At 38.5% G+C, this 18,421-nt stretch overlaps 1 protein-coding gene across 2 annotated transcripts in view; it reads right to left on the bottom strand.

The window, feature by feature from the left end:
• Positions 1-4,674: 4,674 nt before the first annotated feature.
• Cnot6 (CCR4-NOT transcription complex subunit 6) overlaps positions 4,675-18,421 on the bottom strand; it is a 35,431-nt gene continuing 21,684 nt past the window's right edge. The window contains exons 3-12 of one of the 2 annotated variants that reach the window (XM_051167223.1): positions 16,274-16,460; positions 14,287-14,372; positions 12,534-12,623; positions 12,350-12,418; positions 11,040-11,197; positions 10,134-10,288; positions 9,293-9,447; positions 8,228-8,458; positions 7,832-8,034; positions 4,675-5,751 (exon numbers count right to left, since the gene is read on the bottom strand). In XM_051167223.1, coding sequence (XP_051023180.1) covers positions 5,539-5,751; positions 7,832-8,034; positions 8,228-8,458; positions 9,293-9,447; positions 10,134-10,288; positions 11,040-11,197; positions 12,350-12,418; positions 12,534-12,623; positions 14,287-14,372; positions 16,274-16,460 — 1,547 coding nt within the window. In that variant the 3' untranslated portion in view covers positions 4,675-5,538. Of the gene's footprint in view, positions 5,752-7,831; positions 8,035-8,227; positions 8,459-9,292; positions 9,448-10,133; positions 10,289-11,039; positions 11,198-12,349; positions 12,419-12,518; positions 12,624-14,286; positions 14,373-16,273; positions 16,461-18,421 lie in introns of both variants that reach the window. The other variant, XM_051167222.1, reaches the window with a different exon arrangement.

Below are 18,421 nucleotides of genomic sequence, written 5' to 3' on the forward strand. Positions count from 1 at the left end.
AAAAAAAAAGATTATGTATACACTGTTCTGCCTGCATGTACACCTGCACGCCAGAAGAGGACACCAGTACTCATCATAAATAGTTGTGAGCCACCATGTGGTTGCTGGGACTTGAACTCAGGACCTTTGGAAGAACAGCCGGTGCTCTTAACCTCTGAGGCATCTCTCCAGCCCTAATATTACTTCTTTTGTTCATCTGGGAAACAAGTTCGCAGCCCTTTAAAATATAGCCACAAGGCCACCTCTCAACATGCAAGCAGTTGCTCCTGGGTGTATGTGTGGCAATTACTGCATTAGGTAGAGGTTGTACCTGTAAATCTAATCCCAAACTAAGCCTAATACCTGCAACTCAAAATAAGTATTCACCAATGAAAAAATGGCTTAACCTCTATTCATCAAGATGCATCAATGACAGAGTCTTCCCCACTCCTGGCTTCTGAGCCTGAGCCCAGAGGACTAGACTCACTTTGCTAGCAGACTGGAGAACAGTGGCAGAACGAGCAGTAAGGACTCTGCCTAGTTCACAGCTGACAGAAAAGTGTCTCGACAGCTCCCAAGTAAGTAAATTTAATAGCTATGGGGTAGACTTAAGTTTGCAGCTCAGAGAAAACACGGACACTGATGTCTCCTTGATTACATGGTTGGAAGTGTTAATGTGCTGAATAGTCTGGAGAGGGTTTTGTCATTACCGTTACCCAGCGGGTATCCCATTCCACAGGTACAAACCCAGGTCACACTCACTACAGAACTTAGAACCTGACTTGGAACAAGTGTACTTATAAACAGTCCCCAAATCTGCCAAAAGTTCTAAACAGCCGTCTTTTACAAACTTATATGTTAGATTAAAATTGTCTCCATAAAAGCCAGGAGTGGTGGAGAACTCCTTTAACGCTAGTGCGCAGTAGGAGAGGCACGGGCAGGAGCACGGGGCCTCTGGTCTCTACAGTGTCTCTAACAGCTTGTCTTAAAACAAATTTAAATCCAAAAAGGATTGGTATACATTAACACTGCGACCCACCTACAAGCTGAAAATGTTATACTAAATATTATTTTCAGCTTATATTTTAGATAAGTGTTCCCTCAAAAAAAAAAAAAAAAAAAAAAAACTAGTGAGAATTTACAAAGTATACTTAACTTTTACACTTACTTGCTTTTAGCAAATACTAGCTTCACATTTATGTGATGTATGCTTACTCTAAACCCCAGCATTGTTTTCTCTACAGCCTTCTGATTTAAACTGCTTTTCCAGCATGTATACAAAGCTTATGGAAGCAGTCCTTAGTCCCTCTCTTTCTTTAAGATGGGTAACTAGAACCATGACCCTCCTACCTCAGCCTCCTGAGTACACAAATAGAATGGTATAGTTTCTGGATAGGAAACCAAAGTTTTGTGTTTTAATTATAAACCCACTTATGGAAACTTGGGAAATCAAAATCTTTTTAATGCAATGAAATTTAGAGGTGTAACAATAAGACCTTTAATAATTATCATAACCTCAACACAATGTTTGCTACTGTATTTAAAAGCATTTATTTAAAATATATGTCAATGCCCTTCCATAACATGAACCCATTTTTTATCAGGAGGTATATGGTAACAACAACGAAAACCCTAAATGCAGAAAGACCATCTGTAACCTAAAAATAAAATTGAACTTTGGCAATAACACAGCCAATGAGGAAAGGTATTCACACGGTATCACTGTTCCATCCCCTGCCCCACTTACTCCTCCCCTGTAAGGGTGACCTATAACCTGTCCCAGAGGACTCTGAACTGTACGTGTATGGTCTTCTGATTAACACCTTCTTGGAAGCCTCAGTGCTATGGCTGTACAAATTACACTTGTAAAATATTTGAAACAGATATTGAATTTATTGGTTGGCTATGAGTAGGAAAATACATCAGTAAGGAAAAAGAGACCCTGTATATAAATATAATACTAGCTAGTTACAATTTGACCCAGAAGATTCCACTGAAAGAACAGTAAAAGCCCTTGTCACCACCAGTCCGTATGGTGTAGATTCACTTTCTCATCACCCTTATCAAAGAGCTGCCTAGGCAGATGTGACATTCTTGAGCTTAGTGCAGATAGTGCGCTGGGTTTTGTACCATGAATGGTAAACAAGAGTTAGTCCAGTGCATTACACAACACAATGTACTGTGAATAAAGACCACTCTATTTTAGACACTACATCAACATACCAGTTTTTAAAATTTATGAAACCAAAAGGAACAAAGCGAACATCTTAAAATACTGCTTACAAATGGAGGACACCTGCTTCTGTTCTCTGAATTATCTGCGATACCTGTACTGGACACTGTGATTGATCGGAAGACAAACTCCTGTAACTGTCTTGCTGGGTTGGCTTTATCCTATGACATGACCACAAACGTAATAGTCATGATGCAAATGCGTTCTGTAGTTTAAATAGTGAAAAGGTGGGCCTTTAAACCATGAATTTTATTATAGGAACATGGAATCTTAGAGGTTTACGGATTTGGAAGTGCATCCTACCCAATCTAAGTATGTCTTTAGGTTTAAAAGTGCTAATACAAAGTAAGTTTTCCTGGTTGTCACCAAATCAAATAAACGTACAAACTAAACAAAATTCTTGGAGATGTTTCTGCCTGTGTTCTGGGATTATTAAAGTTGCAATCAACAATTTACTTCTAGAACTTCAGTTTATACTATGTCATAAATTAATTTCAATGAACATTATTTAAATTCTCAAAGCATAAATAATTACCACCAATACTGTAAACTGTACTTCCTAAGATTTACAAAGATTTGCGTGCCTCCCGTCTTCTCATCTTTAGAACAGGAAATGTATTCTAAACATTCTGTAGAACACTCCTAGATGTACTCATCAGCAAGAACACTGAAATTACATTATAGCAAAACATTACATGTATTTATTACAGAATTTTTAAAAAATAATCTACATTATGAAAAACAGACTAGTTTTATGCATTTTTAAGAAGTAAAGGTTCTTGGAAATTATTCTGGACAGAAAGCATTCAAAACATAAAACCTTGCTTAACAAAAAGTATTGATCTATTTTGGTTTGAACACTTACTCTCTATAGATTCAAAATATTTTTCTTTTGAAGGTTATACTTACAAATCTACACTCTCCGTTCAACTTATCACTATCTAAACAAGGTAGAGATGTTCACGCGGACCCACAGAATGCAGTATGCCCAAAAGAGGCAAAGCAAGTACTTTCACGATATAGCAGACTGCTGTGTCGCACTATGCTGTCCCCAGATGCAAATATATTGTAGACAGTAACAAACACAGAGGAAACATTTTGTGTAAAGCTCAAACCTTTAGCATCTAACAAGTGCACTCTAGCTCCAGGTTCCATGACAGGAATACATCTTCCACTAACAAATGCAAACTGTGTAAGCGCTCCTCCCCGTGCCTCACAGCACACTCTGGACCTGCGCTTCTCTCTGCACGTCACAGGAAGAGTGGCCTCCTCAGTCCCAGCAGTCCAACCAGCTCCAGCTCACCTTCACTGGAAATTGTCATGATGCACACTGCCAACACAGTGTTTAAGAAAAATCAAGTCAACACATCTTATATTCACACTTTACAAAAGAGACACAGAGCGAGTAAGACAGAGGAAGAAGAACAAAAAGCTACTAGAAGTTATGTACTGGTTCTACGTCTACATGTTGATTACAAGCTGGATGTGTTTGGTGCCAGCACAACTTGAACAAAGAGAAAACCCAAAAACAAACAAACAAAAACAACAAACAAACCCACCAATTTAAAACTAAACAAACAAAATAAAAAAACCTTGGAAAAACAAGGTCCACGACAGATTCAAGATCAAGACCTTATAGAGAATTTCTTAAAAGAAAAAAAAATTCATTTATTTAAACAGTATGTAATTTTATTTCCTCTTAAAAACAGCATAAGCAATTAAATGTTTTCTCATAAAATTTTGAGTCATCCAAAATGGCTCAGTCTCTGTATAAAACTGTTAACACTCAACAGTTCATTTTAGTGCCACACGGCGTCCTTCTGCTCCACTGCCTGCAGTTGAAACAAAAGCAGCCAGACAAGTTCCCTCTGTATTCATTTGATTTTGAGAGAACCAACGACTGAGAACTGAACATATACAAGTTAACTTTGTAAAGTTAAAGGTGACTTTACTCTCTAATCTACTAATGGCACTATGGGCAAAATATAGGGTACAGTATAACTTTTATCTTGGTTGACATTAAAATTCCTTAGTCACTTTAAAAATGATCTGAACAATTGTCTTAGGGAACGTGTTTTGAAATGCATCTAATTTATACTGCTTCATAAACAGAAAATTTTTCTTCTTCAAAAAAGGAATGATTTTCAAAAACACACAAAAATAAGGATACACATGATAGTGGTGCTCTGGGTACACTGACACCGAGAAGCAGTGCTTGGGTGTGGTGACAGAGACCCGGGACCCATGAACATGTTCCAGAATGTGCTATCCAACGCTTCGCAACGAGGAAAAGCCACAGCTCATACAAAAGTATCTCCATAAAATTCTCATAAATGTTAGTTTTTAAAAAATATAAAAGATGAACAGACTTTCTCTGCGTGCACAGGCAGTGCTCAGTGAGAACAACTCAGGCAGGCACAGTGGAGACAGAGCAGGAGAGGTCTCAGCAAAGACGGAAGATTTAAAAATACCAGAGTGTACATATATCAACTATCATATTCAGTCCATAAATGCCTACAGATCAGCTTATCTGTCCTGGTAGAAAGTGTCCATAGAAATTCAGGAATTCATACATAAGTTGCCTCTGGTCCAAGAAAATATGCCAAGGTCTAAGCAAACTTACATTTAAAGAGTAATGTTCTCAATTTAAAACTAAAGTAGTACAAAAGGGCTGACAAAACCCGACAGTGCGGATCACTGCAGAGAGAGTCTGTTGCAGCTTTGTCACCAGCTGGCCTTCAGAACACAGGTCACAGGTTAAAAACAAAACACAAAAACAAAAACAAAAAACCAAATTAGCCTTAGTTTACAATACAATTGTTTTCAAAAAAAATTTTTTTTAGTACAAAATTTCATAAATCAGGTATTCTGTGGGTCATATACAATCATAAAGGCTAAATTCAAATTCTACATTTTACAAACAAGTCTGAAAAAAGAGGGAGTAAAGCCTGGAAGAATGGTCTCTGGTGTTACTACTGGCCTCAGAAAACAGTGCTGCGGATTCTGTGCGAACAGCACACTGCTCACACGTCTTCCTATTCAAGGCATGACAATACATATTGAAGAGAAGAAACAAGAAAATTATTTGTAACAAATTAAAAGACAGGTGTAACACACCAGTCCCTGTCTAGCAGTATATAAAGCACACTGGGCTCAGAAGTTGTCTGTTGCTAGCACCTGGCTTCCATACTATACCCTTTATCAAATAATCAGACTGAAAACTCAAATGACCATTGAGAAAAATCCCTACTGGCCATACCTCACTCCTCTATATTCAGATTTTTACGAGTTTACAAGTAAATCTTAAGTCCTCTGAAAGTACTTGACTACCTCCTGCCAGGAAGGTGAATGCCATTAACTTGGGGCAGGAGAGGCAGTAAGAGCTCCAACTGTGCAAAAAGTGAGAAGTGGTCGGAGGGAATAAGTGGGTGCGGGCAGCCGCTGACATTATTCTCAACTAGCCAATGGTGGTCCAGAGGTCCCAGGATGGCTAAAGTGTTCAGCTGAGGTTTAGAATAGAAGATGTAGTCAATTATACCCTGAAAAAGAAATAAAAATAGTAAGGCCCAAGCAAGAAAACATTGAAATATCAAGTGTTCTTAGATATATCCTCAGAAGTCATATTTGGTTTAAAAAAAAAAAAAAACCCAAATCTGCTACTTGAAGAAACAGCAGTATGTGCAACCTCCAGCCCTACACAAGAAAAACAGAAAACAAACAACCCTGCCAAAGTCAGCCTCAGCAGGTCACCCAGTCTGGCTGGATAAGCTCTCTGCTGACAACCTATAAGCACCCATGCTCTTCTTGCCACTGGCTAGCTCTTTATCAAGCATCAAAGTCCCCTGAGTCCTGCAGTCACCCATAACAACCTCCAATACTGTCCTCTTCCCTCGCTAAAGCCCACCCTAAGGTGTGAGAACACACTCAGCCACATGGTTGAGTATAATCTTATTAAATGTCCCCCAGGACATTTACTGGGAGATGCCAAGAACCTTCAGGAGGTGGGACCTTCAGAGAGGCCCTTGAATAGGACTATGGGACCCTAATTCTCCTCTTCCTTTTTCTGGGTTTTTTTTTTTTTTTGAAACTGAGATGAGCAATTTGCTATTGTCAAATGCTCCCACTAGGAGCATATTAGTAAAAGAAAAAAAGAACACTCTGTCTCAATAGGGAGGCCCACAGCTGTAGCATAACTTGATCATGTATAAAAACCTTTAAAAATGAGAACCAAATAAACCTTAGAAAAACAAAACAGTTTTTTTTTTTTTTTACAGTAACAGGATGCTAACTAATCCAAGGTTTTTTTTTTTTCCTTTCTTTTTTTTTCCCCTTGAGCTAAGTGTGGTTCTGCACACCAAGAATCTGAGGCAAGTGTGGGCTATGTAGTGTGAGCCTGCCTCAAAAAAAGCTATCTTTCCCACTCTGTCAGAGCTGCACAAGTGCAGGGCTCTGCCTGATATACACATCTTCAGTAGTGTAGGGCACATCTAGAGCACACAATGAGTCTGCTGGTTTGGGGCTCTCCTCCATTAATTTCATCCTCCTTCTCTGTGTGTTGTTGGTTAAGGACACTTAAGCATATGCAAAAATAAAACAAAAAACAAAACAAAAAAAACTCGACAATTTCTCTACTCTCGTCACTGCCCTTGTCTTCCTAAGAATTTAAACCATCATCAGTACAAAAAGTACTGAGAAAAGGGAGCCATGCTACAAGCTATTACCTGTGAAACCAGCAACTGTGAAGCACAGCACCTAACATACTTTAGGAACCAGGACTAGGGACAAGCTTAGGACAATGCTTGCGCTCTCACTCGTTCATTTGTTCTCTCTCTCTTTCTCTCTCTCTCTCTCTCTCTCTGTGTGTGTGTGTGTATGTGTGTGTTTCCCTATGGTTCCCCTCCTTCCCCCACTTCCTTCTCTCTCAGGCTTCTACAATAAATCTGTCCATATTCATAAAAAAACCAAAACCAACACTTGCCTAGTAAACACAAGACCTTGTACTCAATTCCTAGCACAAACCACAAAAAACAAATCTATAAAGCTAGCAAAATGGAATTTATAGGAATAGCAAGATGGCTCAGTGGGTAGAGACCCTTGTCACTAGACTGAAACCGAAGTTCAATCCCCAGGGCCCACGTGACAGGAAGGAACAGACTCCTCTAAGCTGTACTCTGACATTAACACAGCACCATGCACATACACAAACAAAAAGTAAATAGTGTTTAAGCGTGGCTCAGGTAAACCACAGTCTGGCATTCAAAGGAGTTTCAGTTAGAGCATGGCAGAGGACGCTGTACTTCGCCTGACAGCAAACTGCACTACAATGTCTGGCTGCTAGTGACCAGGGTGAGGACTAACCAAGAACTGCTTCACTGCCACATTTCACCTGGCTTTTCACTCTGGAAAGCACTCTGCTAGATTATCTAGAAAGACTGACACCAACCACCTGCTTCTCTACAGAAGAACAAGGCACACTGCTGCTGCTGAGTTACGGCTGCTCACTCTAGTCAGAGCAGACACTGGCACTTAAGCCTTAAGAACTTACAAGACTTGCTAATAAAAACTAGGTTTTGAATTTTTTTTTTGAAATTAAGTTTTTGAGATCTCCCCAAGACATACCTTGAAGTCAAATGTGTAATTCGTGTAAGGCATCAGGCCATTCTCATAGGCACTCTTTAACTTGAAACCGTGCGTGATCCTCCCATGGGTCATCCCATTCTTCCCGTTACAGCTGAAGTTTGTAAGACTTTCACTGTACCTTAATTCCTTAAAGTCTTTATGATTTGTTTCTACTCCACCGGTGCTCAAGTACTCTACAACACCTAAACAAACAGAAATACACTTGTATTTGTAAAGTATGCCATACAGCAAACAAAACACAATTTTAAAAGAGAATGTTAACCTTGACAAGCACATGCATTTGTGCAAGGATGTGCACAAATACTAACTTTTTAAAAAAAACACTTCTAGCAATTCAAAGAGTATCTATTCCATATAAAATATTACTTTTCTCACCAGAATCTGGCAAAGAATTTAGATCTGCACATAACACAAGCGGAATAGTTCCACATTCTCCCAAGACACTGGATTTGAGGCTCCGAGAGGCTTTGTCAATAATGTTCTTCACTTCTGAGAGGAACATCATAGTTTGTACCAACTTCACATCTGAGTATTCAGGGTCCCAATGCATATGAGCGTTAGCCACAAGAATAAGCTGTTTTTCTGTCCCCAGATGTGGTTTTCCAGCTATATTAGATAAAAATAAAACAGACAAAATCTACTCATCAGTTGACAGCATCTTACAAGTGAAATTTCAGAAAGAGCCTAACATATCTCCTCATTTCCTACCCAATCACTGGGTCTGATAGACAGCAAAACTCAGAATCTGATCTCTAACCCTGCCTGACACTTCCAGGACTGAAGCCTACCTGAACAGAAACTGCCCATGCCAGTTACTTTTAGAGTCCTAAAACAAGTGTCTTATATTTAAATCTAAATTCTCTTAGATACACACTCTTTAGCAGTCATCAATTCTTTGGCTTTTTTTTCTAGTACTGGAGACTGTGCACAGACCTTGTGCATACTCTGCAAGGGCTAGCACCGGGACATGACACAATCCTCCGTCATTACATTGCATACCCCAAATTCCACAAGTGATGGACGCCTCAGTTCTCAGCTTCCAAGTCACTATATGCATACTTTTAATTTTTAAAATTTACCTTCTCCAAACTCAAGACCCTTACAAAAAGTTGGCTTTGCCAAACACTATTGCTGACAAGAAATCATGGGAGCTTATGGTTTTCTTCTCCCTGAGAGTTATTTCAATTACTATTTACATCAATGTCTTATGACATCTCTTAGTCTTTATGCCTTCTCAAGGTGTAACTTCTTTGGGCAATGGCTTCTCACCTTTAGCTTTGTAAGAGAGAAAACAACTACCCACTCAACTTCTTCAGGTGTTGGACCAGACTACTAAGTAAGTACACAATGAGACTCCAATTTTGAAGATATCTAACCTGAACTATGAAATCTGAAGAGATGGGCATATGGATTTTATAGGAAGTAAAACAAATCACTCACATGACATTTCAATCAATTCCTTTCGAAGTTCTAGCAGTACTGCAACTCCAATATTATCTTTCGTCATGACTCTGTTCAACATAGCTTCAGACCCTTCTGAATTAGCCATTGCTAGCTGATTAAATTCAACAGTGTGTTTCTGAACCAAAGTAAATCTGAAACAAAGCACAAACATGGAATCGGGAATACAAAACATTAACAGACACAAAATCAGTTCAGTCATACAATGGAAAATCCCCCACAGCACCAAACCCCAAATTCATTTAAGGTTATATCCAGTCTAACTTGGCTTCTATTTGTGGAACTGAAGATCGAATACCAGGGTCTTGTGCACATTAGGCAAACTCTCTACCACCGATATACATCCACCCCCAGACCGTAAACACTGATGTACATCCCCACACCATAAATACTGATGTTTATCCCCAGACCATAAACACTGTTTTTAGCTTGTTACTGGAAGAAACAAGACCTAGAAATATCTGTAGAACATAATACAGTCTAGTTGGCAATCTTTACCATCAGGGCTGGAATAGTTCATTTCATAATTTTTAAACAGTTTTCTTCCAAAGCACAGGATTCCTAGAGGAAATGTTACTTGCAGAATATTTCAATTAGCAGTTTAAAGCTCTAGTAAACCACGCAAAGACAGTATGCCCCTACAAACAAGTCTTCAAACAAAAACAAGACCCTTTAAATTTTAAGTAGTCATGTTTTCTTCAATAATAATATAGCACTTCATTCTCTTACGTACTAATTAACTGCTATATTATTGGTCCCACCCTGCAAATACTGAGGACACTATCCTTTAAAAAAATCAAAGCAGAGCAAGCAAGCTTACTTTTCTGTCCTGAAGAACACTGCACAGCCATCCACATGTTTCCTCTCTTGTTCAGACATTGTCCTAGCTCGAGACTTGGGGCTGAAGAACCCATTATAGCCACGTTCTTTCAGTTCTGCCAGGAAAAAACTGTAGTACTGTTCTGTTTCAACCTCCTGAAAAACCGTAACCAGCAAAGATACTTGAGATAAAATCTGCCCTCTGGATTAACACATGTGCAAAGCCTAGAGTGGTATTTCTTCAACAGACCATTTCTAGATTAAAGAATGGAATTTCTTCACAATGTTATTTATCTACAACCATTCAGAAGACTTTACTATACCAGTTGCCAATGCCAATTCTTTATAGGAGTAAAATGAAAGGCACGTACACCTCCACATGTATATTTACGACTCAGACGTGATGGAACAAGAACCATACAAAAAGGAATTACAGTTGAAACAGATTGTAATTCCAGACCCATGAAAAGAAAGAAAACTGACCAACTATGTGTTATTGGGAGATTTGGGTAAAAAGCCTCGGCTACTATACAGACAGTCCAACCTTTTTCCACTTCACCATAATTAACACTGCTGGTAAAGCAAGAATATATCCAGACAATACCAGAATTTCAGTAACTTTGCCAATTCAAATGCGGCCAGTACACAGGTGCACAGGAGGCATTTAAGACTTTTGCCAATGTTTAAAACCTAGCTGAACCCATTTGCTTTATTTGACAGCACGGGGTTACAAAGGAATACAGTTAATTTTCTCAGAATTCACCCAAACCAGAAAAGGGCAGGGCTTTAAGAGCTGCTTAAGTCAGCATTTCGAATATGCCAGCGTAATATATTCTAGTATAATTGCTTCTTGTTTTGTCCTGGTTTGGAGGGTCATGTATCTTAAAGAGTCTTCAGCATGACTTACCTGCAGACTTATAATATCAGCATTGCAGCTCAAGATTTCTTGAATAATGGCCTTTTTCCTGTAGTCCCAATTTAGTGCCCATGATGGACAATAGCCGTACAACTGCCGGGTCGCATATTTATCACAAAGAACATTATAGCACATGACAGAAAACAAGGCTGTAGGAAAGATAACTGATTCACACACGTGGCAGAAAAAACCAACAACCATAATTGTTTCAGTAATAGCCCTTATTATGGGTCTGACTTTAACCACTCAACCCAGAGTCATTGAAAACCTATTACTCTATGCCAGCAGTGAAGATAGAAAAACAATTAATTAGGATACAGTGTACTTGAATCTATAGAATCAAAACAGCAGGACAAACCAAGACTTATTTCTTCTATGCCATCAACTGTTAATGTAGGATATGGAAATTGAACAAGCAGTTTCCTTTACTGTCTAATTTTCTTTTTCCTATACAGCAACTACAGACTAACTTGGAGACAGAACACTAAAATAGAGTGAGCACCGCAGGGTATTTCATCAACCAAATCCCATTAAACATACCCTGAGAACTAATCTATTCTCATAAAATGTAGGTTAAAAATGGATTAAAGGCCATTTCAATTTTTTTTCTCTCAAGTAAGAAACCTATCTTGCAATCTTGCTAATATTAAGTACCTTTAGAACACACTGGCATATGGAAACCTCCAATGTGGAAAGATTTGGGTGTCTTTATTCAGCAAATCTGAATGATACAATAGGTCAGGTGCTCAAGAGCACCAGTATTGATATTCTGTGTGGCTAAAGTCTTCACTGTGGGTGCTGACTCGGCCAGGCACTGTGGGACATTTAGCTGTGTCCCTGACTTCAATTCCTAGGTTGCTATAGTATTTCTCCTAGTTTTGACAATAAGAGTTGTCAAAACTGATACATGTCTCACAAAAATATAACTGTTCTTGATTGAGAAACAAAGCATTATAGAATAAAATCTTTATCATTAGTTCCCCAACCGTGTCAACCCATAAGAACACTGCTTTAGGGGCTGGAGAGATGGCTCAGTGGGTCAGAGCACTGTCTTCCAGAGGTCCTGAGTTCAATTCCCAGCAACCACATGGTGATTCACAACCATCTAGAATGGGATTTGATGCCCTCTTCTGGCATGGAGGTGTACATGCAGATAGAGCACTCATACATAAAAGTAAATAAATAAATCTTAAAAAAAAAATATTGCCTTAAGTGTTGCTCATAATCTTAAGCATGTCAACAATACTTTCAGACTTATCAAGACCCGGTAAAAATTAATATAAAAAAACATGGCTACCAACCTGTCGGCCGTGTTCTGTCTGGTTCTTGTAACATGATCCAAGATCTTGGAGGTGGTTGTTCTGTTGAAACTGGGTATATGTATATATATATATAGAATAATAATAATAATAATTAAGTGATATTCTTACATGTTTTCCTAATAAAAAGTCTAAACAAATAGCCACTTACTTCTTTTTGCAGTACCTGACAAATTATCGAGCAAGTAGTTCAGTAGCCTTCTTGTTCCATCTGGCTCCAGACAGAGGTTCAATATATCCTGGGTAAGTGGATTTCCTGGGGAAAATTTAAGTGGGCAAATTAAGATAATAAAGTGTTTCAAACTTAGAAAAAAAATATGAATAAAATCACCTAACACTGGGCTGGAGAGATGGCTCAGAGGTTAAAAACACTGTCTGTTCTTCTAGAGGTCCTTAGTTCAATTCCCAGCAATCACATAATGGCTCACAGCCATCTATAGTGAGATCTGGTGCCCTCTTCTGGTGGGCAGGCACACATGCAGGCTCCACATTATATACATAGTAAATCTTAAAAAAAAAAACAAAAACAAAAACCTAACACCATAATAAATTATATTACAACAATGTTACATTACAGTTGCTAATGACTTAACCAAATAAAAATATCACTTTTGAAAATTTTATGGAACATTATTTTATGAAATTAAGCTTTACACTGTTTTTTAAGATTTATTTATTTTTGTTTTATGTGTGTTTTGCCTGCATGTGTATCTGTGCATCATGTGCACACCTGGTGCTTTTGGAGGCCAGAAGAGGGGGGCCAGATTCCCTGAAACTAGAGTTACAGGCGGGTGTGAGCTGCCATGTGGATACTGAGAATTGAACCTGGGTCCTCTGAAAGAGTAACCAGTGCTCTTAACTGCTAAACCATATCTCCAGCCTCAAAATCTGCACTGCTTTACAGAAGTACTTTAAAAGACTATTAACAGGTTAGTGTTAATACAGAAGTGCTCTGTATCAATTCTGAACTGGAAGGATATACAAGAGAGGCTTTCTCTGCCGTGCAATGGACTTAACCATTTGCAAAGCTGATGGCTAATAAAAATGATTACACATATACTGCAAGTGTGTATCTTTACTTTTTATTTACTTTTTGGACAGTTTTTATGATATACCAAAATGAACTTTTAGGAACACTACCTGGTCCTGTTACCTGGTCTTTCAAAAACATGGATGCAGCTCTTAGAGGCTTTACCCAGCAGCCTTTGCTTTAGGAGACAGCTGTTTATTCACATCTGCCCAGGCTGGTGAAGAACCAATCATGTTACAATATGCCCATGTCTTGAAACACACTTTAAAAATGTGACTTTGACTTCTTCTGGCTTAAGATATTTCACAATGGGGGCCGGGCGTGGTGGCGCACGCCTTTAATCCCAGCACTCGGGAGGCAGAGGCAGGCGGATCACTGTGAGTTCGAGGCCAGCCGGGTCTACAAAGTGAGTCCAGGATGGCCAAGGCTACACAGAGAAACCCTGTCTCGAAAAACCAAAAAAAAAAAAGATATTTCACAATGGTTTGTGCCTCTTTCTCCATTTGTAACACTAATTAAGTATCCACAAATCAACTTCTTTTTTAAAAAGAAACCTTCAAAAGCCTAATTTTTAGTACCAGGACCAAATCAAAAATTTCTATTTACTGGGGAAATTGTCTTCCTTAGTTTATGGGACGTTGCACGCTGATTTGAACATAAGGGAAAAGCTGTTTATGATACGACAAGGAAGCAGTGTGTAAGACAGAAGCAAAAAAAGCAGACAGGCCAGGAGCAGAAAAGAACACAAAGCTCAGACGATGCAGCTGAACAGTCACAGGAACAGAAAGCTGCCGCAGAGCTAAAGCCACCAAGCCTGGGGGGCCAGCACTGCCAGCCAACCAGCCCCTTCTAGCTTCTTTGAAACTGTAAGAAAAAAATGAAATCCTACCTTTCAGGCTTAAAGTCTGCAACTGAAACAGTTTTCCCAGCTCAAAGGGTAGAACTCGTAACTGGTTGTAATTTAAATGGAGCTCCCTATTGATATAAAAAAAACAAAAAAAACCTCCAGGAAGTCAGAACACATGTTAATCTTAACAGTTAAAATGTTACAATTAAAAGTTACAATGTTGTTTCTAGAAAAGTATGAACCTGACTGTCAAAGTTTTACACATTATATTCCAGTATCTAACCTGGGCTCTTCTCAGAAAAACAAACAATTAAACTTCCACAGAGACCAACCCTTTGGTAAATACAGGGGGAAAAAAATTACTAGAAAGAAAGAAACAAACAAACAAACAAGAGCAAAGTATGATACAAGCTTCAATTTTAAAAAGTTGTTAAATTCATGAATGTATAAAATTATTCTTAACTGAAATACTTACCTCTTTATAGGCTAGAAACATGGTTAGCAAGTAGCATAACAGGGCTAGTTTGACACTTGTGTGTTCCACTACAGATGCTTAAGAAAGCAGAAATGATCCAACAGCCCACAACACATATCAAAGACACACCCTGTGGTCCACAAAGACACACATCGTATGGTCCAATTGCCATTTTTACTGTTTTTCTTATTTTACTGCTCTAAAAACTGAGTGCATCTTATGGTAAGGTGTGGCTTATAGTCAGAAAAATGTGAAAATCAAATGTTAGATGAGAAAGATTATTTCTACCATCCTTGTTTCTTGATACAAATCTTGGTTACTTCTCAGAAAACTGAACAGGAAAAATAAGATCTGAGTAGCTGGTTCCTATTTACTCCAAACACATTATATAGCAAAAAAAAAAAAAAAAAAGGTTCTATATACTAGTTTGTTTGAGGATTAAAAATAGTCATAGTAAATACTCAGTAACTAAAAGCCAAGAAAAGAATTAAAAGACTGCCCTGAGGTGGGTAAAAACAAGCAGAAATGCCTGGGAACTACCACACTCTGAGCAGGCACGCTAGGCTTTGTGTTATGTACAGCTCATCTGCCTTCAAAGGTTTAAAAAAAAAAACAAAACAGTAAAACAAACCCATTTGCTGAACCTTAAAGCTGGACAGGGTTAGTTGCTTTTTCACTCATTACTAACATCCCTAACCTCTGGCTAAGAAGCCTGTCCAAGATCACATAATTTATAAATAGCAAAGCTAGATTCCCAAAGGAAGTACGTCACTATAAATTCTACTCATGAGACTCAGGCTTCCAAGCACAGTAAATAATTCTAGCCTTGTTCATGCCAAAGCTTTCCTGCCTACTGTGGGCAACTGGTTCTGAGGACCAATATGATTAAAGACATTTGTGTGGCACCAATTGCTGGCCACAGGCAAGTACTTCAAATAAACAATGCTTTAAAAATTTTTGGCTCAAAAATAAAATACATAACACAGCAATGAAAAACTAAGCAATGGGCCTACTTAATATTTATTATTAGACATTCAATTTTTAAAAAGATTATTTATTTATTTAAGTATACAATAGCTCTGCCTGCATATACACCTGCACACCAGAAGAGGGCATCAGATCACATTATAGATGGTTGTGAGCCACCATGTGGTTGCTGGGAATTGAACTCAGGACCTCTGGAAGAGCAGTCAGTGCTCTTAACCTCGGCGCCATCTCTTCAGCCCTAGACATTCAATTCTTACCAAAAATCTTTTAATAAAGCTGGGCAGTGGTAGCACTTTAATCCCAGCACTTGGGAGGCAAAGGCAGGTGTATCTCTATGGAGATCAAGGACAGCCTGGTCTGCAGAGTGACTCCAGGACAGCCAAGTCTACACAGAGAAACCCTGCCTTGAAAAACAAAAACAAAACAAAACAAAAAGTGTTTTTTGTTCTTTGTTTTCATAAAAGACATAGCTATGCCTCCTTTTTCTCAAATATAAAATACCTTTATTTCCTAACAAGATGCATGCCCCTTTTTTTTTCAGAGGAACCTAATGTCCAGTCTACCTACCTGAGTGATACCATGTTTCCGAGTTCTGCCGGTAAACTCTGGATTTGATTATGGGACAGGTCCAGATAGACCAGATTGTGAAGCTTGGCAATGTCTGAAGGGACACAGGACAGGGAATTGTCACTCAGATGCAAAGCTGTCAAGTGAGTCAGCGACCACAAAGATGAGCTTAGGCTTCTTACTTTTCCTGCAAGACAAAAAAAAAAAAAAAAAAAAAGAGGGAAGAATTATATAGTGATCTCCCAAATTTGGTCCATGTAGTAAAATAAAATTCACATGTTTTAATTAGGTACATAAATTACTATTTTAAAAAGTTTGAGAAGTCTTAACAAGAATCTATTCTAGAAAAATTCACCACACACACTAAATGATTAACTTTAATTAGCAGAATGAAACTAAAATGTAAACTTTTATATCAAAGTTTATATCAAATACTTGAGGCTATTTTCATTTTAAGCGCACACTGGAAAGAATTTAGCCTTTAAATGACCTCAGGTACGATGAACAAAAATATGAATAATCTACAGCAATGATAAATTTAAAATTTGTATACTATAAAAGATCTGGGTTTATGTAAGACAAAATTGAATACTAATGTCTGGAAAATTGTTCGCTCTATATACCAAAAAATAGGTATTTTGCCTTTTAAAAAAAAAAAAAAAAAAAAAAAGCAAGCTAAGGTATTCTCAGATTAGTTAAGATTAGGGATAAATTACTCAAGTGATAACTGCATCATATAAGATAACAAAATCTAGCTGAACCAGGGGTGCACACCTGTAATTCCAGCACTCAGGAGGCAGAGGCAAGTGGAGCTCTCTGAGTTCAAGGCCAGCCTGGTCTACAAAGCAAGTCCAATATAGCCAAAGCTACACAGAGAAACCCTGTCTCGAAAAACCAAAACCAAAACAAACAAGCAAAAAATAAAACAAAAAACCATGTCATGTGTTTGCCTTCTAAGAAGTAAGGCCTGGTGTGGTGGTACAAATCTCTAATTCTAGCACTAGGGAGTCAGAGGCAGCTGGTCTCTGGGAGTTCTGGGGCAGCCTAGTCTACACAGTGAGATCTTGCTCAAAAAACAAACCAAATTGGGGGGGGGGGGATCTGTACTGTTAATGTACAAAAAGAAAATATTGCCCAGAAACATTTCAGATACTAAACAAACATTAGACACAGTGCTCAGTGACTAAAAATACAGCATTCTTTCAATGGAGTATTAAATCTATACTTAGACATTTCTTGATTAAGAAGTCAATAGTTCTCCGATCCATAAGAACTTTCTCCATAATCTCCTCAGTGGTTCAGGCCTACTCTGAGAGAGAATGAAACAAATAGATGTAGTGGAAATACAGCAGCCTTTGAGAACCAATTATAGTCTAAGGGATGGCTGAAAAAGCAACCCTGAGACCTTTACTTCTAATCAAGTTAGGGTGATATGGCTTAAATGTTATCCTACTGGAAGCAAATGTACCAGACACCAGCCTGGGGAGTCAAGCTACCCAAGGAAGAATGGGCAACAGACATGGTGATTTCTACAGTTGCCTCAGTTTATTTCCTGGGCAGTACTTGGGGGGTGCGGGGGGAGGAAGCAGGGCAGGCAATCCCAGTTAAGAATGGACTCCTGAGCTCTGGAGACAAGAGCACTGACACTGTGGGGGCTAGAATTCAAGAAACAGTACAGAGGGAAACAAATAGAACCATCTGTGGATACAAAGGTTTCCCTTAACCACTAAATGTGAAAAACTGCCCTAGCCAGAGAAGGAAACACCCAAATGGCCACAGCCTCACTGTTCCCAACTGCTGATGGGAAAACAAAATTCTTTCAACTCAGAAGGCATGGGTTCAAATCCAACTCTGAACCAATGACTGTTCTGGTCTAACCTAGAAAAGCTTAAGATCAAGCCTCAAAAGAATCCAACTCTTTCCCAGTAATTTAACTGCACCCCTGTAACAACGTCCAACGTTAGCTGGAGGAATCCTCTAACATGCATCACCAAACAAAACAAAGCCTCAATTTCTGGCACCAATGAAAAACTCACCAAACATGTCAACAAACAGGAACAAGGGAAAAATTAACCAAAACTAAGAAAAGTAACAATGAGATTTGTAAACAGACACTGAAGGTTATGGTGAGATAGAAATGAAGCCCAA

The sequence above is a fragment of the Acomys russatus genome, chromosome 25 (assembly GCF_903995435.1).
Source record: "Acomys russatus chromosome 25, mAcoRus1.1, whole genome shotgun sequence".
NCBI lineage: Eukaryota > Metazoa > Chordata > Mammalia > Rodentia > Muridae > Acomys > Acomys russatus.